This window comes from Aquarana catesbeiana, linkage group LG06, assembly GCF_042186555.1.
Source record: "Aquarana catesbeiana isolate 2022-GZ linkage group LG06, ASM4218655v1, whole genome shotgun sequence".
In the NCBI taxonomy this organism is placed as follows: Eukaryota; Metazoa; Chordata; class Amphibia; order Anura; family Ranidae; genus Aquarana; species Aquarana catesbeiana.
Window position 1 is genome coordinate 110,726,989 of NC_133329.1, and position 27,841 is coordinate 110,754,829.

At 42.3% G+C, this 27,841-nt stretch overlaps 1 protein-coding gene across 1 annotated transcript; it reads right to left on the minus strand.

Annotated features, from left to right (window-relative positions):
* Positions 1-1,005: 1,005 nt before the first annotated feature.
* NUBP2 (NUBP iron-sulfur cluster assembly factor 2, cytosolic) lies at positions 1,006-27,729 on the minus strand. The gene is made up of 7 exons (XM_073636687.1): positions 27,576-27,729; positions 20,973-21,091; positions 18,323-18,521; positions 16,257-16,411; positions 10,256-10,366; positions 5,271-5,340; positions 1,006-2,909 (listed from the first exon to the last, which is right to left on the minus strand). Exons 1-7 carry the CDS (start codon positions 27,589-27,591, stop codon positions 2,764-2,766), a joined length of 816 nt encoding a protein of 271 aa, XP_073492788.1. The 5' UTR covers positions 27,592-27,729; the 3' UTR covers positions 1,006-2,763.
* Positions 27,730-27,841: the final 112 nt, after the last annotated feature.

Genomic DNA, 27,841 nt, shown 5'->3' on the forward strand with positions numbered 1-27,841 from the left:
GGGGGGCACTCCCTGGTCCCTTCCCTTTTCTGGCCTGACCTGCATGGCCTGGTATGGACCTGGAGAGGGAACCCCACGTCGTCTTTTTTTTTCAATGTATTTATTTTTTTTGCCGGCAATTTTTTTACATTCAGCTGTCAATGGGGAAGCCCGCTGACAGCTGATGACTCAACAGTTGTTAAGGTGTTAAGGATGCGGTGGCTGGCTTCCTGGGCCCCTCCTTAGCAACCAGCTAATATACAGTGTGTTTAAAAGAAGGAAAAAAAAGGGGGTTTAAAAAGGGATGTCAGCGAATCGGATGTAAGCGGATGTCGTTCACTAACATCCATTTTTCGTCCGTTCCATTTTTTTGACGGATGAAAAATAAGACTTTCATCCGTTCAAAAAAAAAAGAAAAAAACGGATGCAAATGAATGATCATCCGTTTTTCCATAGGAATGCATTGATGTCCGTTTTTCATCGGTAAACGGAAGGATGAAAAACGGACGAACGGTCCGTATGTGTGAAAGAGGCCTTAAGCTGATTTACTGTACATTTTAATACAGAAGTGGACTAGAATGTTCTACCATTATACACAGACAGCTGAATGACTCAGAGAAAGGATACCTCTTCTCTCCAAAAAGGGACAATGCTGTCTGCAACTTCAGTCTGGGCTTAAACAGAGCAATATTAGTTCTGGGCTGTCTCAGCAGACAGCCCAGAATGCACCGCACACTCTGACCTATGGATACCACCTGTATTAAATGTTTATGTATAGAATAAGAATTTCACACAAAAAATCTGAAATATCAATTTATAAACTTTTAGAAAAAAAAAAAAAATGACATAACATTGACTCTAAACCAATGGTTTTCATTTTAAGCCTAGCCAAATACTGCAATCTGATAGTACAATCTTTCACAAAAGCAATGATGTGTTGTGTGGGTCTACTTGATGGCATATAAACTGAATAGATATTTTATTTAGGCTCTTACACTATACTATTTTTGATAAATCTAAAAGATGCACAATTATTTTGTAAGGGATGCAGCCAGCTTAAAGCTACTGAAGGACCAGCCAAAAAACGTTTTTTTTTTTAATATATTTTATATAAATAAAAGGCCCCTATAAAAAAAGATTAACAATGCTAGGCTGTCTGGCAGATTGTGGCTCCTCTCTCTACTCTCTTGAGGACCTGCAGTGACTGAATAATATTTAGTATCCAACATTTTGAGGCATGTTTATAATGCTGTGAATGAGACTTTCAACAATTTTTGGAGAGTAATCAATTACCATAGTTAAAAACACATGCACCTAGAAGTTTCACTTGCAGTGAATGTTAAATTTGTGGCTATATAAATTTGTAGCCTTGCATGTGTTAGATCCCATTTATCCCAGCACAACACAGTAATAACAATGTGACTGGCAGATGGATGCTAGAAATGCTTCCTCCACAGTAGTTCATCAACGAACTGAAGATAGCAGTCACCACCCACCAGACAAGTATTTCTAATTTTCTTATGCAGGCACCTTTTTTTTGGCTGTCCAGAGTCTCTTTAGGGGCTTTGAGCTAGTGTCGATGCAATCAGTTTGCAACACCTCTGAGATCACTCAGAATTTACTAAGATGTGCATTTGACCTGCAGGAGACTTCCTTCTAACCTGCATTTCACCCTCTTCAATTGGGGTTTTGCATGCCCATAGACTTGTATAGGAATACAAAACCTATTTGAAGTGAACAAAAGACCATCAATACAGGCCCTAAGACAGACTAGTAATCATAGAAATACAAAAAAAGGTGTCCACTACCCCCACCTATAACTGGCCATTGCAGCAAGTAGCATTGGAAGGCAACATATGATAAACAAGGCCAAGGATAAATCCAAGGAAAGAGCAAGCTTGCTCACCGGCCAGCCCGCTGAAAACCAAATCTACCCATCTAACAGTATGCATTAAAACAGGGGTTTAGTCTGCATGCATTTGCAAATACATGCGCAAGCCACAGAGTCTTGTCAGGGCACCCTGGTATCTGTGGTCCTATCACTAGCTTATGAGTGACTCTGTGTGTAGACTAAACCCCTGTTTTAATGCATACTGTTAGATAGATTGATTTGGTTGTCAGCGGGCTGGCCGGTGAGTAAGCTTGGATCTTTCCTTGGATTTATCCTTGGCCTTGTTTATATCATATGTTGCCTTACAATGCTACTTGCTGCAATGGCCAGTTATAGGTGGGGGTAGTGGACACCTTTTTTTGTATTAATATTACTGTTATATTGGTCAGGCAACACACTGACACCTTTGCAGCCATTGTGCGATTTGCTGGGTGCTCAGTGTGCCCCTGTACCTTTAAGAAGGGGTGGGCTCCCTTCAGTTCACCTGACTTCCACCTATCCATCAGAATGCATGTGCTTCTATTGTGGAGTCACTCATAAGCTAATGATAGGACCACAGATACCAGGGTGCCATGGCGAGGCTCTGTGGCTTACGCATGTATTTGCAAATGTGTGCAGACTAAACCCCCGTTTTAACGCATACTGTTAGATAGGTTGATTCGGTTGTCAGCGGGCTGGTCGGTGAGTAAGCTTGGATCTTTCCTTGGATTTATTCTTGGCCTTATTTATATAGTAATCATAGAAACCTCTGAAACACAAGGTCCACAGGACCATCACACCAGCAGGAGTGTGACTAGTCCCCTGATTTGCTATATACAAGTCTTTTATGGTAAAGGTTCATCTTTCTTAGAGTCCAGAGTCCTGTAGACTTGTATCGTAAAAAATTCTCAGGGTCAGGAGGAGGAATTAGCAGCTTTGTCCAAAATTTGCTGGGCAATGCTGATGATGGATGCATATGTTGAACTCTTGGGGAATTCTTGAAGAAAGTCCTTGCCAACCTCCAGACTTTGGGCCAGGTTGGGATCAAGAGGGACACATCCTGAAAGAAAATAAGATATGCATCAATTTCTACATTTTCTTCTGCAATAAAAAAGGGCTGTTGAATTTCAATACAGGACACACTGCATAAAAAAAGAAGAAAAAAAAAAAAAAAAAAAAAAAAACCACAACGTGCTACATAAAGCACAGGACAGCTCACAGCCCACATGTTAGTATAAGCGGTAACTTGAGTCCATGACGGTTAGCCACATGGAGAAACACTTCTGCGCTGACCTCCACTGTCGGTGCATTACAGCAAACGTCTACTACAGAGGTAAACCTGCTTTATCTACAACAGTGATCAGTTAAGACAGCTCTGTAAAGATTTGTTATATTATTGGTGTACAAGTACAAAATCTCTACACAGGAAATTTGCTTCTTAAAAAGAGTTGTCCCTATTAAAAGATATACCCTCACCTCTTCTGATTCCAACCATGACATTTTGGAATTCCAAACCTCACTCCACGGCACCACTCCCCCTTAACATGCATGGACCAGCCAGGTGCTGGCTCCTGTAATCCGTCTCCACTCCAACACAAAATTATAATAAGATAGGAGTTGTACTCCATAATTAGCTCACCTTAGCAGTTTACCATGTTAGCAATAAAACAACTGCATGGATGTAGTCTCCAAGTAAAAAAAACCATATGGGCTTGTTCACAAGGATAAAGTTGGTAGATTGACTACATCTATGCAGCGGCTTTACTGCTAACAGAATACACTACTAAATACACTACTAATTATGAAGTGTGACTCCCATCATCTTATACTTCCAATTACTATCTATTCTGGACACTATGATGACCAGGACACACTTTAAAGTAGACTTGCTATAACCACTGACCCACCATGCTAATTTGCTGCTGGAGCTTACCAAACACCTAGTACTATAACTGCTTCCCACAATGCAGTGATTGATGCTTGATCACCACATTGAAGTGCTGTCATTGGGGGGGGGGGGGGGGGAGGAGCTGTGAGAAATGGTTAGCTCTGTCAAAGAAACTTCCACATAAATGTTCAGGAGCTATTGAAACAGCAGCAAGAGTGGAAAAGGAAAGAATAGATATCCAGTGGAGGTTCAAGTAAACCTGTTAGCCCTTTAGAGAACGCAAAGAACGTATTTACTTTAAGAAAGCCAGAATGCTCCAAAACTTTTGGAATCAAATGTCCGTGTTGCTCATATCAACCAAGAAAATGATGGCTAGTGTTGGAGGAGTTTCTAGAAACAACATGGGTATTTTAAGATATGTTTTGTAAATGAACACTATCACAAAGTAGTGTCTCGTCATGCCCTGAAGCAGCTTTTTGGTCTATTTGGTTACATTCTTTAAAATGATTGTAAACCTCACCTTGTAAAACAATCCACCCATAAATAGAAATTAAAAGCATAGACTTTGTATAAATATATAAAAAAAAAAAAAACAAAAAAAAAAACAAAAAACACAAAACAAAACAAAACAAAAAAAAAACACACATTATAAATACCTTTTTCCCTTTTTTATAAGTGATCACATTCCCTCTGTTCTGAGCTGCATAAGAGCTGGGGGAGGAGAAACAGCAGCTTCCCAGTGAATGGCTGTACAGTGGGGGGGGGGGGGGGGGGGCATGTCAGGACAAGTCTGATCATTGGAGGAGAGCAGGCATAGTTAGGGAACTGACCACGGGTGTGCTCTCATGCTTAGTGTGGTTATTTTTTAATAGGAAAGCAGAGGGACTGGCAGGAACACCAGGAAGTTCACATAAAGAAAACAATACAAAGAGAACAGGAGACTTTCTCATACGAGAACATGGCACAGCAGGCACATATCAGGAATATGAAGTGTTGTGGTAACAAACCTCTGAGATAATCAAATATGATAAAAAATACACTCCATTTGTTAAAAAAAAAAAAAAAATTTAAACAATGGAGGAATTCTGTCAGATTTTTTCTTAATACAGTGGTTTCCTATGATCATCAGCGCCATCTAATGGCCATAACGCAAAATTTTTTCTGGCTGAGGCTTTTTTAAATGAAAAAAACAAAAAACAAACCTATTATAGCCACTAGATGGAGCTGACGATCAGAAGAAATCAGTATTATACTGTATATTAAGAAAAATACAGTTAGAATTGGTCAAGGATGTAAAAATGCTTGTCATATTCATCCAAATATTTTAATAAAAAAAAGACCCCTTGGTTTGCTGTGTGCGTTTCTTCCAGATTGGTGCAAACAAAGCATATTTATATTCTTTGTGGCTATTGAGAAATATATTTGAATGAAAGTTTTTTTGTGCCAGGAGTTCAGATTTAAGGTTTTGGGATGTTACAAACAACTACATATTGTAAAATATAAAAGTGTTGCATAAAGTGATTTTTTTATTACCCAGAAATGGGACTCCAGCGTGCCTTGCTAGCTCTTCACCACCACCCTTGGAGAAAATGTTGGTGCATTCCTAGAGATGGAAAAGACACATCTGAGTTTAATGATACCTTTTCAATACAATGAAAATACAAAAAATTAAAATTAAAAAAGGGCATTTCAATGTATGAAAAAGTATTCATACCCCTTGAAATATTCCACATTTTGTCATGTTACAACCAAAAACGTAAAAGTATTTTATTGGGATTTTATGTGATAGACCAACACAAAGTGGCACATAATTGTGAAGTGGAAGGGAAATGATAAATGTTTTTCAATTAATTTTTTTTACAAATAAATATGTGAAAAGTGTGGCGTACATTTTTATTCAGCCCCCCTCAAGTCAATACTTTGTAGAACCACCTTTCGCTGCAATTACAGCTGCAAGTCTTTTTGGGGATGTCTCTACCAGCTTTGTACATCTAGAGTAAAACTTTTGCCCATTCTTCTTTGCAAAATAGCTCAAGTTCGGTCAGATTGGATGTAGAGCGTCTGTGAACAGCAATTTTCAAGTCTTGCCACAGATTCTCAATTGGATTTAGGTCTGGACTTTGACTGGGTCATTCTAAAACATGAATATGCTTTGATCTAAACCATTCCATTGTAGCTCTGGCTGTATGTTTAGGGTTGTTGTCCTGCTGGAAGGTGAACCTCCTCCCCAGTCTCAAGTCTTTTGCCGACTCTAGCAGGTTTTCTTCTAAGATTTCCCTGCATTTGGCTCCATCCATCTTCCCATCAACTCTGACCAGCTTCCCTGTCCCTGCTGAAGAAAAGCATCCCCACAACATGATGCTGCCACCACCCTGTTTCACGGGTGGGATGGTGTGTTCAGGGTTCAATTTTGGCCTCATCTGACCAGAGCACCTTCTTCCACATGTTTGCTGTGTCCCCCACATGGCTTCTCGCAAAAACTGCAAACAGGACTTCTTATGGCTTTCTTTCAACAATGGCTTGCTTCTTGCCACGCTTCCATAAAGGCCAGATTTGTGGAGAACACGACTAATAGTTGTCCTGTGGACAGATTCTCCCACCTGAGCTGTGGATCTCTGCAGCTCCTCCAGAGTTACCATGGGCCTCTTGGCTGCTTCTCTGCTGAATGCTCTCCTTGCTCGGCCTGTCAGTTTAGGTGGATGGCCATGTCTTGGTAGATTTGCAGTTGTGCCATACTCTTTCCATTTTCGGATGATGGATTGAACAGTTCTCTGTGAGATGTTCAAAGCTTGGGATATTTTTATATAACCTAACCCTGCTTTAGGCAGGGTTCACACCATCACCGCATCTGTCTCACAGCAAGGGTCCAGTACGTCCTGGTTCACCATTTCAGGTCCAATTTTAGCCCGAATCTTGGGCTGAATTCGGACCTGAAAGACTAAAAGACGTTTTTGTGCAAAACGCACCGGACCTGCTGCGGAGATATGTAAACCAAAATGGGTGGTCAAAATCTCCTGCTATTGCGAATTGGATGCGGGGAAAACCCACATCCAATTCGCAATGGTGTGAACCCAGCCTTTAACTTCTCCACAACTTTATCCCTGACCTGTCTGGTGTGTTTCTTGGCCTTCATGATGCGGTTTGTTCACTAAGGTTCTCTAACAAACCTCTGAGGGATTCACAGAACAGCTGTATATTTATACAGAGATTAAATTACACACAGGTGGACTCTATTTACTAATCACAATTAGGTGACTTCTGAAGGCAATTGGTTCCACTGGATTTTAGTTAGGGGTATCAGAGTAAAGGGGGCTGAATACAAATGCACGCCACACTATTCAGCTATTTGTAAAGAATTGCCATCTGCACTCTGTGTTGCCTATCTACTGTCAGTTCTTGAGGTCAGTTGTGCTCTCCCTTGGTAACAAACAGATCTAAGTGTACTGCTGTCAGTCTTTTGCTTCATGCTGTAAAAGGAAACTGCGCTGGCCCAAAAATAAGATTGTGTAAAAAATATAACAGGTAGCGGCTAACACACAGACAAACCAAGTCACAACAAATAAATATAAAATAAGTGCAGCGCTAAACCATAACCAAAAATCATATAAATACCAAAACGTGGGAAGCAAACACCCTACGTGTTTTGACTAAAAAGCCCCAGTTGAAGGCTTTTTAGTCGAAACGCGTAGGGCGTTTGCTTCCCACGTTGCCATTATTTTATTCAGTGATCACTTTTTTATCCTGTAAGGTTTTTTTATCCAATAAAACCCCTTTACTTTTTGACCTATGCCATGTGGAGCCCTTTTTTTCTTTTTTCTCCATGATTTCATCTACGATTCGATTGCCTTTGACCTCTTGAATCCACCTGGAGCTGGAGAGTGTGGTAGTGAGGGGACAGTCACCATCTGGGACGATCTGGGCTGTCGGTGACCGCGACCCAAGGGACACATCCTGTCCATCTGAGATCGGGACCGAAGGGATAATCTGAACCTGCTGGATTTCACGGGAGGCTACCTCCACAGGCTCTGTCAGACGTACTGCCATATGGCAGATATGTCCCACAACATCCGGTAAGAGTGTCCAACCTTAGATGTTTATGACGTATTACCTGTGGTTTCCGTGCAGTTCAGGTTCCAGTTAACACCCTGTGTTCAGGCGTTCCTACCGTTTGAGAAGACCGCTTTCATCGTTATTCATGGACTCTGCTTACAGAGTTTAGCATATGACATTATAGACATTTATACTTACTTCAGTATCTTTGTGGTGATTCACTTTATTACTAGTTACTATATTATATGTGTTGATTCACTTCATTGCCTGTCATTTTATTACGCACAATTTCACACGTGTAAGTTTTGGTATTTATATGATTTTTGGTTATGGTTTAACGCGGCACTTATTTTATATTTATTTAGTCTTTTGCTTCAACCAAAAGACAGATATTACAGACCTTCAGGAGATAAACATTAGGTAAATCGGACCCGTGTGCATCTGCAAAGTTCGGCATGGTAAACAAATACGCCTGTGATTTTTTTGTATTACGTCACTGGGATTATAGGTTGACACAATCAGCGCAAGTAAAAAAATTTTGTGATGTTTAAATAAGATAACCTAATAATAAACGTGCACAGCTGCTAAACATTCCAAGTGGTACACCACACTAATTTCAAAATGGATAGTAAATAAATACATGTAGCGCTATGTGTAAAATTATAAATATAAAGTGCAAATCTCTAAAATAAATAAATCCTACATATAAATGAATAGTCCATAAAATGAAAAAAATTAAGAAATAAAACATGAAAAACTCTTCTTGTGATCAGTGTATCCACACAATTCCACCACAGTGATTGTTCGTCCTCAAAAAGAGTGCACACCACCACCAGTAAAAACGTGCGCTCACCTCCCAGATGAGTCAAAACTCATATGCGTATCTCTTTGCTCTCACTTTCTCTTCCCAATCAATGGTGGGTAATCCAGATGGCTCTTTTCTTAATGGTAAGTCAGCTCATTAATATCCAAAGAAGCGGATCATCTCCCAGCTTGGCTCAAGATTCCATGAGTTCAGGACATGTAAATAATAAGTATAGAGACCATAGTGTTCTCCGTATACAAATTTATTTATTTGAGGACGAACAATCACTGTGGTGGAATTGTGTGGATACACTGATCACAAGAAGAGTTTTCCATGTTTTATTTCTTAATTTTTTCATTTTATGGACTATTTATTTACATGTAGGATTCATTTATTTTAGAGATTTGCACTTTATACGTCACTGGGATTGATTTACTAAAGGCAAATAAATTAAACAGCTGTTCACTTTGCAAGGAAATTCCCCATTATCTTAGAGAATGTGGCATGGAATGCCCAATTACGTGCAAGGGAAAAAAACAAAAACACAGTATTTACATGCATATGACTGGAAGATGGAAGTCAACAAATAATCACCGCAAAGTGAACAGACTATTTATTTGCCTTTAGTAAATCATCCCCAATATATTTATTTTAATTATAACTAGATCTACTCCCATCATGAGAGCAAGACAAAACATTTGTACCAGGCGACACGCTACGGATCTTTTAAAGAACAGTCCAATAATGCAGGATGTGCATTGCTGTGATGTGATCTAAGTGCTGATAGTGAAAGGAATAAGTTGGGATAGTAGCAGGTAAGAATTGCCACTAGATTAGAGCTAGGGATGTGATGTAACATATGAACGGTTTTACTACACCCCAGAATACCAGGAAAGTTTGCAAATATATATATAAAAAAAGAAATGCAAAACATCCTGTCAAACTGGTATTTCCTGCTGATAAAGCGGTTCTGCAATCTACCAATGTGGACACAGGATTTCACTCATGTACTCTACAGCTGCAAAGGCCGGAAGATTTGTTTTCTTACTGCTCCAGTTTGTATGCTCTGCTCAATGTTACATACAACAAACTGCTCCGTCTGTATGCTCTGTTATACATTATATACACTAGACCAGGGATATGCAATTAGCGGACCTCCAGCTAATGCAAAACTACAAGTCCCATCATGCCACTGCCTCTGGGTGTCATGCTTGTGGCTGTCAGTGTCTTGCTATGCCTCATGGGACTTATAGTTTTGCAACAGCTGGAGGTCCGCCAATTGCATATCCCTGCTCTAGACTATACCAGTCTGTATGCTCTGTTATACATTCTATACACCAAACTACTCTAATCTGTATGCTGTGCTCTACATTACATACACTGGACTACTCCAGTCTGTACACCCTGCTCTATATTACTTACACCTGACTGCTCCGGTCTGCAGGCTCTTCTCTACATCACTTATACCCCATACACACTATTCGATTTTCTGCAGATTTTTGTCTTCATATTTACCAAAACCATAAAATATGATGTCAAACCTTAAGAGTTTCAATTTGTATGTCAGGCAGACCCTTGCACAACACGGTTTTTGGTAAATACTTTGTGATGATAAGAACAATCCAATCATTTAGAAAAATGAACTCTTGTTTCTTTAACTGACCGTGCAATGTGGACACACAAATCCACTCATGTTCTCTACAATTCCAATGATTGGAAGACCCATCTTCTTACAGAACGTCAGCTCCCGTCTGACATCTCCAATGGATACAGCCTGCAACATGAAGTTTAAATGAAGTCAGGAGGCAACCCGTTTCAGTTTTACCGAACATGACAGAAAGCAACGGGTGAACTGCAAAAAGCTTTAAAAAAACAAAACAAAAAACAAAATCAAAATTCCACTCTTCTTGATATTGGTATAGTAAAATAAATACTGATTGGTTGCTAGGAGGTCACTCTGCACAACATTGATTCACTTTATACCACATAATTCAATTAGCTACAGGTACTAAAAATCATTAGTCTATTCCGGGCTGCTAAAAAAAAAAAAAAAAAAAAAAAAAAAAAAAAAAAAAGAAAAACGAAAAAGGGGACCCTTCCTCAGATCAGGGGTAGTTGTGTTTAACCGGTTCACGTCTTTTTAGGGGGGCAGAATGGCACCCCTGCGCCGTTACCTTTAAGAGCTGCCAGAGGGCGCGTGCGCCCGCTGCACGACAGGGGACTCGATACACGTGGCCGGCGGTCGTGATCGCGTGCACAAGAGCCAGCACAGGGATTTGTGTGTGTAAAACACACAAATCCCTGTTCTGTCAGGAGAAGATGAAACATTTAGTTTGTTAGGAACAACGATATGTCTCCTCACCTAGTCACTCCCATTCCCTCACAGTTAGAACACGCTGAGGGAATACACATTTAACCCCTTGATCGGCCCCTAGTGTTAACCCCTTTCCTGCCAGTGACATTTATACAGTATATTTATAGCACTGATCACTGTATAGATGTCAGTGGTCCCAAAAGTGTCCGATCTGTCCGTCGCAGTACCACTAAAAAAAAAAAAAAAAACACAGATCACCGCCATTACTAGAAGGAAAAAAAAAAAAAATCCATAAATCTTTCTGAGTTTGTAGATGCTATAACATGCTCTGGTTAGGAAGGGGGTAAAATTTTCCAGGGCTGAAGTGGTTAAACGGAGCAGGGGATCTGTGAGCTGCCCCCTACTCCACGAAGTTTAAAGTGTAGGTCAAGGAATAAAAAATGGACATCTCTGCAATACATGCACATTTCCCTGCGTTTTATCCCTTAGGCCTCGTTCACACCATAGTGCAGAGACGTCGGTCTTTCTGCACGCGCCCTGAAAGGGCGTAAAAACATTGTTTCTTTATGTGCCGTGTTCACACCACAATGTGCAGATTTTTGCTGCGCAGGAATCTGCAACGTGTATGCAGTTTTCTGCATGTGAAAAAAACTGACATGACATCAACATTGGTGCGAATAAGGCACATAACTGAAGCACATGAAAACTGATGTCAACGTGCTTTAAAAATGACTGCAGCTGCTGACTTTTAATAATCGGGACACTCACCTGTCCCAGGGTCCAGCGATGTGGGCATACAAAGCCGCGCTCATCTCCCCCTCCTCTCTGCGGCACCGGCATTGTAACTGTGGGCGCCCGGCTGTGGCTTCACAGCTGGGCACCCACTGCGCATGCGCGAGCCGTGACTGGCCGGACAATCATCTGGGACCTGTGACGCGTCCCAGATGATTGCCGAGAGGGGGGGGGAGAGGTAATCTCCCTTCCGGTGCCGCGGTGCGCCGGGAGGAAGTGGAAGCTGGGACCCTCTAAAAAGAGGGTACCGGCTGGCCCCCCCCCCAAAAAAAATGACATGCCAAATGTGGCATGCCGGGGGTCACCTCCCTTAAAGCGGACGTTCCATTTTTGGGTGGAACTCCACTTTAAGTCCTGCTAGATCATGTCGGGCTGGCCCCTTTTGCAGGTATATCTATGTAAACATTAAAAATAAGCGCCTATAGGTGTTCAAAATCCAGTAATACACTATCCCACCCTGCTCTGCACATGCTCAGTTGCTCTCCATTTTTAGTCACTGCTGAATATGTAGAGGCCGATCTGCTGACAGCCTTGAAGAAGACTTCCAGGCAAAATTTTAACTCCTTTGAAAATATATGCACTCCCCTCGTTTTTGGATATATATATTTTTTTCATACCTTTTCTGTTTATTTTCTTTGGAACTTCCATCCCACGGCGCTGCAGCGAGGTACGTCACTTCCGCGGTTTGATCCAAGCCCTCCTCCTTTGCCTTCTAGGACCTGTGCGTGTCCCCCAGAACATAACGGGACCATTCAGAAAGCATCGCACGACTCACGCATGCGCAGTAGGAAACAGGCTGTGAAGCCGCAAGGCTTCACTTCCTGTTTCCCTTAGTAAGGATGCCGGCGCCTGCACCCAGAGCCAATGGACGGGTTGGCTTCAGGTGCAGACATCGTGGGCTCCCTGGACAGTAGTTAAGTGTCCTTATATTAAAAGTCAGCAGCTACAGTATTTGTAGCTGCCGACTTTTAAATTTTGTTTTCACCCAGGCTGGAACTCTGCTTTAAAAGAGAAAATGAAACCCTCCTATCCTTTACAGCCAAGGAAGCTGCTTTTGTTTTATCTGCAACTACCATGGTGCTGCACACGTGATCAGTTATGACACCAGCAATTCGATGGTTTGACAGTTTGGCTGAGGGCACAAGCAAATGGACAGTCAGCAAGCCCAGCATTCCAGGAATGTGCCTGTTCTTTGAAACAGTTAAATCGATGGGTTTAGTTCTGCTTTATGATTTACTGCTGTTCAGGGGCTCTGGGCTTCAGGAAAAGGCAGCCTCCAGCAAGAAAAAACAGGAGCAATGCTGGAGACAATTTACAGCACACACTAATGTTGGTACAATAATTATTAATGTGAAATGTATGTTCCCTGCTAAAGAACATTATTTTTTAACAAGTTGTTATGGGAAAAGTTCCTGCAAGTTTTTTTTTTTGTTTTTTTTATTACTTATCAAAACAGGATATATTTTAAAAAAACAAAAACAAACATTTTGCAACGTTATATTAAAAAAAAAAATACAAACAAACAAAGGGTATAACTAATGCAAACCTAAAAAAAATATGTTTAGTTTTAGATGGATTATGGAAGGATTAGAACCCCTATCAGATGTTTATTGCTGTCGGAGTCCCTGCAGGGACTTAATTATCTATTTATTCTGGTGACCTTTGCCACCATCATTTAAATTGATGGAAAAATCCAAAATTGCAAGTGTTTACTGAACAGGAATAGAAGGGAAAACATCCAATGGGGGAATCGACTGTCTAAAAGAGAATCTCCCCGGAGAGACTTCCTCTGCTGTCCCTATTGAATAGGAAGTGCATATGCTGCTCTCCTTTTCATTTTCTTCTCCTTCACAGAATAGAACCATCCTATTCAGAAATACACAGTGCCTTGAAAAAAGTATTTTGTCATGTTACAACCGAAAACATAAATGTATTTTATTGGGATTTTATGTGATAGACCAACACGAAGTGGCACATAATTGTGAAGTGGAAGGAAATTGATAAATGGTTTTAAAATTTTTTTTACAAATAAATATCTGAAAAGTGTGGTGTGCATTTGTATTCAGCCCCCTTTACTCTGATAGCCCAAACTAAAATCTAGTGGAACCAATTGTCTTCAGAAGTCACCTAATTAGTAAATAGAGTTCACCTGTGTGTCATTTTATCTCAGTATAAATACAGCTGTTCTGTGAAGCCTTCAGAGATTTGTTAGAGAACCGTAGTCAACAAACAGCATCATGAAGGCCAAGGAACACACCAGACAGGTCAGGGATAAAGTTGTGGAGAAGTTTAAATCAGTGTTAGGTTATAAAAAAATATCCCAAGCTTTGAACATCTCACGAAGCACTGTTCAAGCCATCATCCGAAAATTGGAAGAGTATGACACAACTGCAAATCTACCAAGACATGACCGTCCACCTAAACCAACTGGCCAGGCAAGGAAAGCATTAATCAGAGAAGCAACCAAGAGGCCCATGGTAACTCTGGAGGAGCTGCAGAGATCCACAGCTCAGGTGGGAGAATCTGTCCACAGGACAACTATTAGTCGTGCACTCCACAAATCTGGCCTTTATGGAAGAGTGGCAAGACGAAAGCCATTGTTGAATGAAAGCCAAAAGGAAATCTCGTTTGCAGTTTGTGAGAAGCCATGTGGGGGACACAGCAAACATTTGGAAGAAGGTGCTCTGGTCAGATGAGCCGAAAATTTAACTTTTTAGCCTAAAAGTAAAATGCTATGTGTGGCAGAAAACTAACACTGCACATCACCCTGAACACACCATCCCCACCGTGAAACATGGTGGTGGCAGCATCATGTTGTAGGGATGCTTTTCTTCAGCATGGACAGGGAAGCTGGTCAGAGTTGATGGAGCCAAATACAGGGCAATCTTAGAAGAAAACCTTTTAGAGTCCGCAAAAGACTTGAGACTGGGGCAGAGGTTCAAATTCCAGCAAGACAACGACCCTAAACATACAGCCAGAGCTACAATGGAATGGTTTAGACCAAAGCATATTCATGTGTTAGAATGGCCCAGTCAAAGTCCAGACCTAAATCCAATTGAGAATCTGTGGCAAGACTTGAAAATTGCTGTTCACAGATGCTCTCCATCCAATCTGACAGATCTTGAGCTATTTTGTAAAGAAGAATGGGCAAAAATGTCACTCTCTAGATGTACAAAGCTGGTAGAGACATCCCCAAAGATTTGCAGCTGTAATTGCAGTGAAAGGTGGTTCTACAAAGTATTGACTCAGGGGGGCTGAACACAAATGCACGCCACACTTTTCACATATTTATTTCTAAAAAATTTGGAAAACCATTCATCATTTTCCTTCCACTTCAGAATTATGTGCCACTTTGTGTTAGTCTATCACATAAAATACATTTACGTTTTTGGTTGTAACATGACAAAGTGTGGAAAATTTCAAGGGGTATGAATACTTTTTCAAGGCACCCTAAAAACTTCATCTTAATAATCATTTTAGACTCTCTATTTTTATGTAGGCTGGTAACAACTGATATCAAGCAACGCTAGCCTTAATTGTTAATTAGAACCACAGATTCATTAATATAAATGCTTAAAGTATCCATGTTTAAAGTGGAACTCCAAACATCAAACGGCTAAACACACATATAGGATTACTGGTTTATAATTCTGTATAGTCAGTCTTGATTTACACATCAGCCACACCGCATAGTCACAAAGGTGACACACTTTTTTGCAAGTTCAGCAATGCAGCTTTCCGTGTCACCTCTTCGCCTCCACTGGATTATTGGATAATGAATCAGCATAATCATCTCTGCCCAGTTACCTAGGAGATGGTCTGGGAAGTAATTGAACCAAGAAATGGTAGAATGATCTGGCTGCGTAGTATAGCAGGCACATGAATTACGAGACTGGCCAAACCCAATTACAAACACTCTGGAAGTTTCCTGTCTGTTCCTAATCAGACATAATGGGGGAAACAGAGTGGCACAGGCTTTATGTCTTCACCACTCTTCTAAGCTGGGGAAAAGCAGCAGATACTGCTGCTAATTAACAATCCCCTTTGTAAATTAGGAACGATCTGCTCCCTGTTCTATGCTGTGACAGTGTTTGCAGAACATTTCAGCTAGAGCTGCATGCTCAAATCCCCCTGCCTGCCCCTTCTCTCCCTGCTCAGTTGAGAACAGGAGGGGGCCATTAACCTTGTAAACTCTGCTTGGGCAGCGTAATCACTGTCTGAGCAGGGAGAGGGATGCGAGCTGTCTATTGACAGCTCACACCCTGTATGCAAGGTTCAACCTGCTGGGGATCTGCAGAAGTTTTCTATATTGAAAAAAGTTGCAATCCCTATTGTTAATTAGATACAAAATCTACAGCTGTTTCTATTTCACTCCAAGATAGAAACTGGCATGGGCATCGCAGATAGACCTGAAACAGACCTATATGTTTGTTAATGTGGCACACAAAGCTTAGTTAATTCCGCTGAATGATTGTAAAGGAAAGAATCAGGCCATGGTTATGTCAGGTCATAGGTCATAGGGGTAGCCGAATGCCCTGCAACAGTTAGCATAAAGCACCTGTGGAGTGGTGACCAATACGGCTCCCATTGGATGGAAGGGACGCAGAGCATCCACGGTGGTTATATGTTCATCTGAAGTTCCAGGTGGGGTGTCCACAATAAGGAAGTCCAGTTCTCCCCAGGCCACATCACTTACGAACTGTTTTATTAGAGCTAGAAGATAAAAATGAATTACTGTACAGTTCTGGTTATAGAGTGCAAGCAAAAAAAATCTGGACATGTGCACTATTGGCCTGGTTGCAATACTAATCTGCAGAGATGGGATCTTCTTTGTAAACAAGCTTGTCCAACCGATTCCCCAATTGTTTTCTGTTTCTGGCTGATTCTGTGCCAGTCTACTTATCACTCCCCACTGGCTGTCAGAGAGTCAGTCTCAGCTTTAAAGCAAAAGTGTAGTAAAAATAACAGGTATTATTATTATTATTATTATTATAGTGTATAAGTAATGGATAGATGAGGATATTTTATATACCTACAGTGAGGGAAAAAAGTATTTGATCCTCTGCTAATTTTGTACGTTTGTCCACTGACAAAGAAATGATCAGTCTATAATTTTAATGGTAGGTTTATTTTAACAGTGAGAGACAGAATAACAATGGGGATGGTGTTCTTGGGGTCATAGGCAGCATTCCTCCTCCTCCAAACACAGAGAGTTGAGTTGATGCCAAAGAGCTCGATATTGGTCTCATCTGACCAGAACACTTTCACCCAGTTCTCCTCTGAATCATTCAGATGTTCATTAGAAAATTTCAGATGGGCCTGTACATGTGCTTTCTTGATCAGGGGGACCTTGCGGGCGCTGCAGGTTTTCAGTCGTTCACTGCGTAGTGTGTTCCCAATTGTTTTCTTGGTGACTGTGGTCCCAGCTGCCTTGAGATCATTGACAAGATTCTCCTGTGTAATTCTGGGCTGATTCCTCACCGGTCTCATGATCACTGAAACTCCACGAGGTGAGATCTTGCATGAAGCCCCAGACCGAGGGAGATTGACAGTTATTTTGTGTTTCTTCCATTTGCAAATAATCGAACCAACTGTTGTCACCCTCTCACCAAGCTGCTTGGCAATGGTCTTGTAGCCCATTCCAGCCTTATGTAGGTCTACAATCTTGCCCCTGACATCCTCGGACAGCTCTTTGGTCTTGGCCATGGTGGAGAGATTGGACAGGTGTCTTTTATACAGGTAACAAGCTGAGATTAGGAGCACCCCCTTTAAGAGAGTACTCCTAATCTCAGCTCGTTACCTGTATAGAAGACACCTGGGAGCCAGAAATCTTGCTGATTGATAGGGGATCAAATACTTATTTCACTCATTAAAATGCAAATCAATTTTTTGAACTTTTTTGAAATGTGTTTTTCTATATATTTTTGTTGTTATTCCGACTCTCACTGTTAAAATAAACCTACCATTAAAATTATAGACTGATCATTTCTTTGTCAGTGGGCAAACGTACAAAATCAGCAGGGCATCAAATACTTTTTTCCCTCACTGTAGGCTGAAAAAAGACTCAAGTCTTTCAAGTTCAAACTCCACACTTTTGGTTTAAAGGAAAACAAAACAACTTTCTTGGGTAGCTACCAAGGCTGGTAATACATGGCTCAAATTTTGTCTAATTTGTGCTGAATTGGCTGTAATTCGGGCAATGGATGGCCCTGACCACCCGGCTCGATAAAATATATTTAAAAATTGATGGGTGTTGAAAACTCTCAGCGGAACAGTTACTGCATCCTCTCAGGTAACTTGAGTAATCAGGCAGCCCTGGGGTGCTGCGGCTGTCTGAATACAGTAACCAACAGTACAGATTCCTCCATCCATGCTGTTTTGTGTGAATGCAGGAACCTATCAATTTTCCCCTCATTTGGCCTGCAGTTTAATGAAGGAAACCAAATGGCTAGCTGCATGCCAAGATGAACTAGGTCAAAGCAGCCCTATGAGTTTTAGTTCTATATGACTCTGGAAGAAAAAAACTTTTGTAGGAGAATGGTAAGGAGTCTTTTTTTTTTTTTAACTGGGCAAACTGTGCAACTCTGTGATAGTGCTTTATGTTCTGGGCAATACCAGCCATACCATTCTTCTTGGGTCCTCTCCATACCACAGCGTCATCAGGGTGCTCCAGCAGGAAGCCAATAGACATAAGGGAGATGCTCTTCTCTTGGTCCACAAAGACTGGCACCCAGCCACCTTCACACTGGTGGACATCCTTATTGTGAACATTCAGCATACGAGGTATACTGGGCCCACACAAATCTACGTCTAGAATTCCAACCTACAATGGAAGCAGAAGGAGTGAGACTTCTCATGTTACAACCTACAGAAATTAAGTTCAAGGGTTAGGTGAATGATGTCATTAGTTGAGAAATGTTTTTACCAGTCAATATATTTTATTTTAAATAGTTTTCACCCAACAACAAGGTTAATAATGTTCTGCCCTATTATAAAGACACGTATGCACATAGGGGTTGCCCCAAGAAATACGATAAAGTTTGGCTAGTGGAACGTTCTACGGCAGGGCATACTTAATGTCTCTATAGTGTTGCCCTGATGCCATTCCATGCAGCTTGTGGGTTACTTCAGGGTCCCTGGGGCTTTTTTGAATATGATGAGGTAGAGTGGGTCAGTTGGCCATAAGACTTATTAGTCGTTGGTTTTTCTCCATAAGGCTAATGCTCAACTAAAAGCTCTATTTATTTAATTTTTAATATTCAAAGCAAACTCCCCCATCCATCCATGTCTCCATGCTTTATTTTGTTGAGAAATCACTTTGAAATACACATTTCTAGCTGTGGCCATCTTGAGTAAGGGCAGATGATTCAGGTAGCATTTACTTCCTGGAATCTATCTTCCCTTAGTTCAGGCATACAGGCGGGGGGGATGAGAAATCCCCTCCTTCAGATGAAAGAAACGAAAAAATTCCAATGAAGGCTCAAGAGATGCATGACATTATTTTGGCCTAGGCCAGGAACCAAATGAAAAAAAAAAAGTGTTAAAACAAGTAAATATGGTATAACTTCATATCTATTTACTAAGGTTAGCAGCATAAGGATTAAAAGTTTAGTTCTGCTTTAAGCAACCTTTTTTTCTTTTCTAAGATGCTACAATGGCCCTTCACTTTTTTTTTTTTAAATCAATACTAAAATCTTGTTTTTTATTGTTTAAAAATAACAAACATGTTATACTTACCTGCTCTGTGCAGTGGTTATGCATAGAGCAGCCATGATCCTCTTCTCAGGTGCCTCGCTGGCGCTCCTGGCCCCTCCCTCCTGCCGAGCGCTCCCAGAGCAAGCAGCTTGCTCTGGGGGCACCCAAGCCGAGACGCTGCTCTTTGTGTCCATTCAGACACGGAGCACTTTCTGTCCTCATTGGCTGACTGACTTTTATTGACAGCAGCAGGAGCCAATGGTGCCCACTGTGTGTTCCAGCCAATCAGGAGGGAGAGTCCGGACAGCCGAGTCTCTCTTGCAACATAGCTGGATCGAGATGGGCTCAGATAAGTATAAGGGAGTTGAGGGGGGGCTTCTGCACACAGAAGGTTTTTTATCTTAATGCATAGAAAACAGTAGCCTCCCTGGTGGTATGATTATGTCAGATTTTTGCGTCTCAAAGCGGTACAATTATTTTGCATAGAAATTTGGCGTTGTATATTGTAGGCCTGTAATTCTTAGCAATAACACACTTAAATCTGTCCAAACAAGAGTCTAGTAGATATCCCGGGTATGATGAAGTTTGAAACACAAAATTCTAAATTATAATAAATAATTATAAAAAAATAATAATATAATAAAATAAATTTCCCCACGATTCACTATCGCTCAATTTTGCAAGTCTTCTAATTTACTATCGCTGTTTTCAAGCTGGTCTAAAACCACTTTTGTTGTAAAGGGACACTCTTTGGTTGCTATGGACAATCTCCATTTTTCAGGCAGAAAGAACAGTATATATAATATAAAACTTCATGCAGGGCATTGGACAAAGCACTAGGGACAAAAGGGATGTGAAATGATTTCATACAGTAATATAATCTGTAACATTACAGTGTACTGTATGTATTATGATTTTTCAATTTTTTGAATTTGCCACCGGGCTCCGCCCCCCGTGCATCGAGACGCTCGCAGGGAACAGAGCCCGGCACAGAGAGGCATCGGGCGGAGGACACAGCCCACGGACACAGCGGGGGGACATTGCAGGGTCCTGGGGACAAGGTAAGTACACTGCACCAGGATCCTGCAATGCAATCCCGAGTGTGGCTCGGGGTTACTGCTAATGGTACTGAAATTTAACCCCAAGCCCCTCATCTCTCTCTCTCTTTTTTTTTTTTTTATGCTGCAATAGCACCTCACCCCCATTTTTAAGATGCTGCAATGGACTCTTAGGATTTATTTGGTTTTTCTTTTTTTTTTTTTTTTTTTTTTCAGTGCTGCAATAGATTCTTACTTTTTTTTTTTTTTGTCGCAATGGCCCCTCACCTTTTTTTTTTTTTAACCAAAATGCTGCAATTTCCCCTCACCTTTTTTAATGCTGCCTGGGCCCCTCATCTCCTTTTCTCTAATGCTGCAATCGCACCTCACCCCTTTTTTAATGCTACATGGGTCGCTCATTTTTTTTTTGATGCTTCAAAGGCACCTCACCCCCTTTTTTAAAGTGCTGCAACAGATCCTCACTTTTTTCAATGTCACAATGGCCCCTCACCCTTTTAAAAGGTGCCTCAATGGCCTCTCACCTTTTTTCCCACATGACGCAGTGCCAGTGCGATCTCTGTTGAGATGGTACTTTTGCCGACTCCTCCTTTCCCCGACAACACCAGGATAATGTGCCGTACACCAGCAAGATTATTGCTCTCTGAAATAAGCAAAAATATTATGATAATATACTTCAGAATTAGAATTGTGAGCGAGAGATTAGGTACATTTTATGGTGCTGCCTTCATCCACTGTACTGCGACTCTCTCATTCATAAGCCTTGGAACAAAAGGAGAAGGCGTTGTCCTAAGCAGCTTATTACCTTCCAGCCATCATTTCCATAGTTCTGTTTGTAAAATGAGTAAACCTTTGAAAACTTTCCACCTCACTAGCATTTGAAAAACTATGCAGGTTTATTCAATTTATATGTGTGCACAAAGGTGTGTTTTTTTTGTACAGTACATTGTCCTGCATCAGCATGCGCTTCCTTTGTATGTTGACATATGTTATTACGTGTTTCCAATGTTTTTTTTTTTTAATTAGCATTTGGAGTGGATATGGTTAAGAGCTCTTGACCGAGGTGTTTTATTTCCTGTTGCCAATGCATCAAACCACGTTATTTGCTTTTTGATGCGCTGCCATTGACTTCTGGAGGGGCCTCCTGATGTACTTTATTGCAGAAAAGTAACAGATGATATATTTTTAAAAGTGTGCTGCACAGCAGAGCTGAGATGGACCAGACACGCTAAAATGCATGTGTTGAGCTTCCCCATAATAAAACTGGAGGGGGGGGGATTTACGAAAACTAGAGCACACAAAATCTGGTGCAGCTGTGCATAGTAACCAATCAGCTTCTAACTTCACCTTGTTCGATTAGGCTTTTCCAATAAAACCTGGAAGCTGATTGGTTTCTATGCACAGCTGCGCCAGATTTTGTGTGCTCTAGTTTTAGTAAATCTCCCCCAATCTTTATTATGGGGAAGCTCAGCACATGCGTTTTAGCCTGTCGGAATGTGTTAACAAAGTGAATGGGCCCTGAGTGCCGGTTCACATAGGTGTGCTCTGCGAGATCGCATGTGATTCGCACCACACTGCAAATCACATGTGACGTCTGTGTGATGCGATTTCAGCCATACAGATAGTATGACTGAATTTGCATCGCATTCGGACCAAACTGGCACAGGACCCTTTTTTTGGTCCGCACCACAATCAGATGGCATGGGTGTCCACACCCATGCCATCTGATTCATGTCCGAACTGTCAGTTCGCAGTGCGATATTTAAGCCGAAATGGGGGTGTCATTAACATTGTATTGACACTCCCAGCAGTTTTCATATAGCAGTGTGAACTGCCGTGCGAGTCGGGTGCAATGCAGGAACCCGCAGTGGATTTGCAGTGTTCCCGCATCGCACATATGTAAACCTGCAGTAGATCTGAGGAAGCTCATCATATGGTAGCATGTCCTGGAGACAGGAAGGATGAGAAGAGGAGCAGCAATATTCATCTCGTAAGGACAGAAGTAACTGGGACCAGCTTTCTAACCAGCCTGGCTATGGGGCATTTTCATAAAAATCAGACCGCCATCTGATTCCACCACCTGCTTTTCATGTCTGAAAATAATGTGACTGCCAGCTATAGAAAGAGACATTTTCTGGTAAAAGTATCTAAAAATAATCAATGCAAGACAATGGGGGGAGATTTACTAAAACTGGAGCACTCAGAATCTGCTTCAGCTGTGCATAGTAGCCAATCAGTTTCTAACTTCAGCTTGTTTAAACCCCTTTCACACTGAAGCGCCTTTGTTTTTGCGGTGCTTTAGCAGATTTATAGTGGCTCTTTTCGGGCGCCAGCGGGTCGGTTTTGTTAAGGTCCCATGACAATGGGACCTTAAAATAAAAACCGAAAAAAAGACCCATTTTGCGGGGCTTTCAAAGAGCTTTTAAGGCGCTTTGGAAGCGTTTTTCGAGCGCTAATTATAGTGGTCCCGACCCGCCCCAAAGATGCTGCTTGCAGGACTTTTTCTAACGTCCCGAAAAGCGCACTGCCCCAGTGTGAAAGCACACATTGCAATGAATTGGAATTGGAAAACTCAGCCTAGGTGTGAAAGGGATCTAAGTTAAGCTTTGACAATAAAACCTAGAAGCGGATTGGTTTCTCTCCAGAGCTGCAGCAGATTTTGCACCCTCCAGTTTTAGCAGATCTCCCCAGTACAGCCGTATATAAATAATTGATTGTTTAAAGGGAAAATGTTCTTTTATTCCCAGCCCCCTCTTAAAGAGGAAGTAAACCCTTATGAGTTTACTTCCTCTTTGTTTTCCTGCAAAGGTAAAGCATAATGGGATGCTATGCATCGCATAGTAGCCCATTATGTGTCACTTACCTGACACAGGAGCCTGCAATGTCACCGCTGTCTCCTCTTCCACGAAGCGTCCATTTTCTTTCTGGGTATCGTGGCTCCAGCGCTGTGATTGGCCGGAGCCACGATGACGTCACTCCCGCACATGCATCGGCACCAACGGCATGATCGCCGTTAGAAATGGCACGCTCAGTGCGCCGTTGTCTACGGTGCATGCCCCGTAGACATCGGCGCCTGTCTTTTGGAAATATCTCCTAAACCATGTAGGTTTTAGGAGATATTTCTTGCACCTACAGGTAAGTCTTAATCTAGGCTTACCGGTAGGTAAAAGTGGTCTGTAAGGGTTTACAACCACTTTAACCCTTTCACTGCTGGAGCCATTTTTGAAAAAAATGTTGTACACATAGTACAATGCACTTTTTAGGCATTAAAGCCTAAAGCAGTAACTGTCTGAATTTCAATCTATGTATGGGCACAATGCGGTTGAACAGAAATTGCTCTACTAATTGACTTCTGTTTAACCACCCTGTTAAAAAATTTCTGCGTGATCAGCGCTGCAGGCTATACCCTGCCTGTATAGTGTATTGTGACTGCGAGAAAGTCTTCCCACTGTCATCACACAAAGACACAGCAGGAGGATTCCCGCATCCATCTCATATGTTTGATTGATGCAGCTGCTGTCAGTGCTGTATAAATTGTATGTAGCATCAGTTACATACACTATACAGTGCGGTGTTCAGGTAGCAGCATGGGGCCTTCCCATCAGCTGCCACCCTATAACAGGAAGTCAGAATTTGGAGGAGGTCGGGAGAAACAAAAGGAGCTTGAATAGAATCTTTTTAATCAGAGTTCAGTGTCGTCTTAAAAGTGCATGATGACTGAATGAATATACACTCTCACTCGGGTGTGAATGACGATACCTATTATGGGTGGAACAATCAAATTTGCACTTGTATGTGTGTCTATTTTGAGGCAAGGGGCTATTAAAAATTTTTTTTTTCACTTTGATTGTTAAAAATGTTCTCTTCATTTTTATTTAACTTAAAGCAGAGCTCCACCCAAAAGGGGAAGCTCTGCTTGTCTTCCATTCCGCTGCCACATTTGGCACCTTTTGGGGGGGACCTGGTTTTGGCAGGTACCCGCTCCCCGGAAGTTCGGTCCCCTCCTCCTTTCTGCCCGCAGCCGGCTCATTCATAGAGTGCAGCACAATTCACGCATGAGCGGTAGGAGACTGGCTGTGAAGCTGCACGGCTTCACTGACGGTTTTTCTCAGCCAAGATGTCAGCACCAGCACACGAGTCGATTTAAGAACTGGCTCAGGTGAAGAAACCGCTGGACAGGTTAGTTCCCCAATAGTAGTTCCGCAACCCCCCCTCCAAAATTTTAAAGTCAGCAGATACAAATACTGTAGCTGCTGACTTTTAAATTTTGGAGGGGGGGGGGGGTGTTGGGGGGTGTAACTCCTCTTTAAAGTGGTTGTAAAGGCTCAAGATGTTTTACTGCCCCCCCCCCCCCCCCCACACACACACACACACACACTCACTTACCTGAACCCCATCTCTATCCAGCGATGGGCATGAGAGCAACAGCTTTCCTGGGTCTCTTCCTCTTCACTGGCTCCTGCTACTGTCAATCACAGCCAGTGAGCCAATGAGGAGAGATCAGGAGTGGGGCCGAGCCATGCTCTGTGTGTGAATGGACACACAGAGGAGTGGCTTGGGTGCCCCCATAGCAAGCTGCTTGCTGGAGGGGTCACTTGGCAGGAGGGAGGGGCCAGGAGCACCAGCGAGGGACCCCAGAAGAGGAGGATTGGGGCTGTTCTGTGCAAATCCACTGCAACAGAGCAGGTAAGTATAACATGTTTGTTATTAAAAAAATAAAAAATCTGCCTTTAATATAACTTTAATTTTATTGCTATTAAAAGTGGGGCTTTCATAAAATATATAAGTAATGAAGGTGCCCTGCAAGAAAAGAAACCTCATACTCACTTCTCTGGTGGCTGTGCATCTTACAGCACCCCTGTTCCACCACTGCAGCCTCTGCCAGTTTCTTTGGCATTTGACACTTCTGGGAGTGTCAGATTCCTGGGTCGGCCTCCTCTGCTAGCTGCAGCTCCATCCTCCTGAGACCCCTACTTCTCTGCTTGGTCCTGTAGTAGTGTGGGGGTTTGAAGGATGCAATCACAGCACAGCAGAGAACACATGCATCTAACGCTCCCAGGGGTGTTGAATACTGAAGAGACCAACAGAGAGTGCAGCACTGGAGGGGAGGTGGGACCACGGGAAGCTGGAGAGGTGAGCAGAAGATCTCTTCTCATGCTGGCCACCTTCAGGACATGGATGCCTCTGTACACGGACTCTTATGCATGATCACATTACCCACTTCACTACCACCATAGGTTTTTTGGAGCGGTGGATGTGGTGTTCTGGATTGCCGATTTAAAGCGGTGCTTGGCTTACATCTTGTGGACCCGCACAGTGGATAGAGCAGTCATTAGACAGTGCAGATCACAGAGCTGATCAGAGTGGCTCTGTGCCTTGTGATCACTCTGACAGCCAACCACAGTGTTCACAAATGTAAACATCGCAAGTGTTTACCTATCAGAGCTCTCCTTTTCTTCTAACAATGGAGGAGGGAGGATTTAAAGCCTAGCACCAGGAAAAGTAAAAATCCTCCCTAGTGGTGGGGCTGCATCTGCACTACAAGGGACACATTCTTGTTTCTGTCTAGGCGACAGGAAAAGCACTTTTAGCCCCCGTTCACACCGGAGCCACTTGGCATGCGATTTGACTGGTAAGATTGCATGACAAGTTGCACCCTATGGTTAGCAAGGAAACTGTTCCAATCGGTGTGATGCTGACTTTGTGGTGCCGCGTCGATTTGAAAAAGTAGTTCCGGCGAATTCAGGTGTGACTTGCATAGACATCTGTGCATGAAGTCGCACAGATGTCTTCCAAAGTCGCACTGACATGTGGCTTTGAAATTGTGCGATTTCAGATGAAGTCGCACGATTTCAAAGCCGCACTCAACGTGAATGAGGGCTTGTCAGGTCTAAAATCGCATAACAAGTCGCACCCTATTGTCAGCAATGGCACTGTTCAAAACTTGTAAGTAAAACTTTACTTTTGCTGATTTTAGGTGTGACTCGAATAGACAATCATCTGTGCATGAAGCAGCACAGATGTCAGCCAAGTTGCAACTGAAGTTGCACCAACATGCGGCTTTGAAATCATGCAATTTCAAGTGAAGTCGCACGATTTCAAAGTTGCATTCATTCTGAGCAAGGACTTACCTGATTCCTCCCTCAGCAGACGCCCTGTCCTTTGGCATCCAATGAAAGGCCCTGAACCGGTCTTGATGTCTTCAGAGGACCTTGGACCACCAGAGTGCAGGGACCGGTCCAGCAGCACCGGGAAGTATGTAGGAGCGGAGGATCGGGTAAGTAAAAGTGCTTTACCAGGTCCCCTAGACAGAAATAAACAACCCTTGCAGTACAGGCACAGCCCCACTACATGGGAGGCTTTTTACTTATCCTGGGATTCAGCTTTAAGGCATTTTTTTTTTTGTTTGGACAGAGTAGAGAGGGATTAGAGCCCTTGTTAGGTTTTTATTGCTTTCTGTGTCCCTGCTGGGGAGATTCACCCTATTTGTCCTGTTTACTATCATCACTGAGAGTGAAAGCATAAAAAATATATATTTTTTGGTTGTCACCAGACAGGAACAGAGGAGAAATCTTCCAATGGGGACCCTAGTTCTGGTGACAACCAGGGATTCACTTTGGAGGGACTTCCTCTCACTTCCTGTTTTGGATATGGGGCAGGAAGTGAAGGGGAATCTCCCCAATGGGACACAGATGGCATAAATAAATCCGACAGTGACTATAACGCTGCCTAAAGCCCCATACACACGATTCGATTTTCTGCAGATTTTTGTCTTCAGATTTACCAAAACCATGTAGTACAAGGGTCTGCCTGACTGCATACAAACTCTTAAGGTTTGACCTCATATTATATGGTTTTGGTAAATCTGAAGACAAATTTGCAGCAAATCGAAAAGTGTGTATGGCGCTTTACTCTATGCAAAATGCCTTTAGTTGCACTTCAATGTCCCTCTCCCCAGCAGCCAGTGTGAGGTGGTGGAAGCTCCTCCAGTCACAAGGCTGAGGCCTCTCCTCAAACTATCATATGGCAACATTGAAGCCTAGGCAGCCCCCTGCGCCATGCTGGTACTTGTGCTTCCACACAGCCCGTACTACACCCTTTTATTATTACTACCAGGGAACACTCACCACCTTCACTGGCCATGTTGTACAATTACTTCCGGTGCCAACAAAACCAACCAACCAGCACAAAGCAACTCCTTGCTACTATTGGCTGAACTAACAGCTCGCCGCCGGAATACATGAAATAGGCGGAGAATCCCCCGCAGCCAATCGCTTGCCAGCTATGAAAGCAAATACTGTAAACGCAACGAGAAAGGCGTGACCTTGCTGTAAAAGGGATTGGCTGCGGACAACCAATCGGCGCGAGTAAGGTTGCCCACGAACCCGCCTTA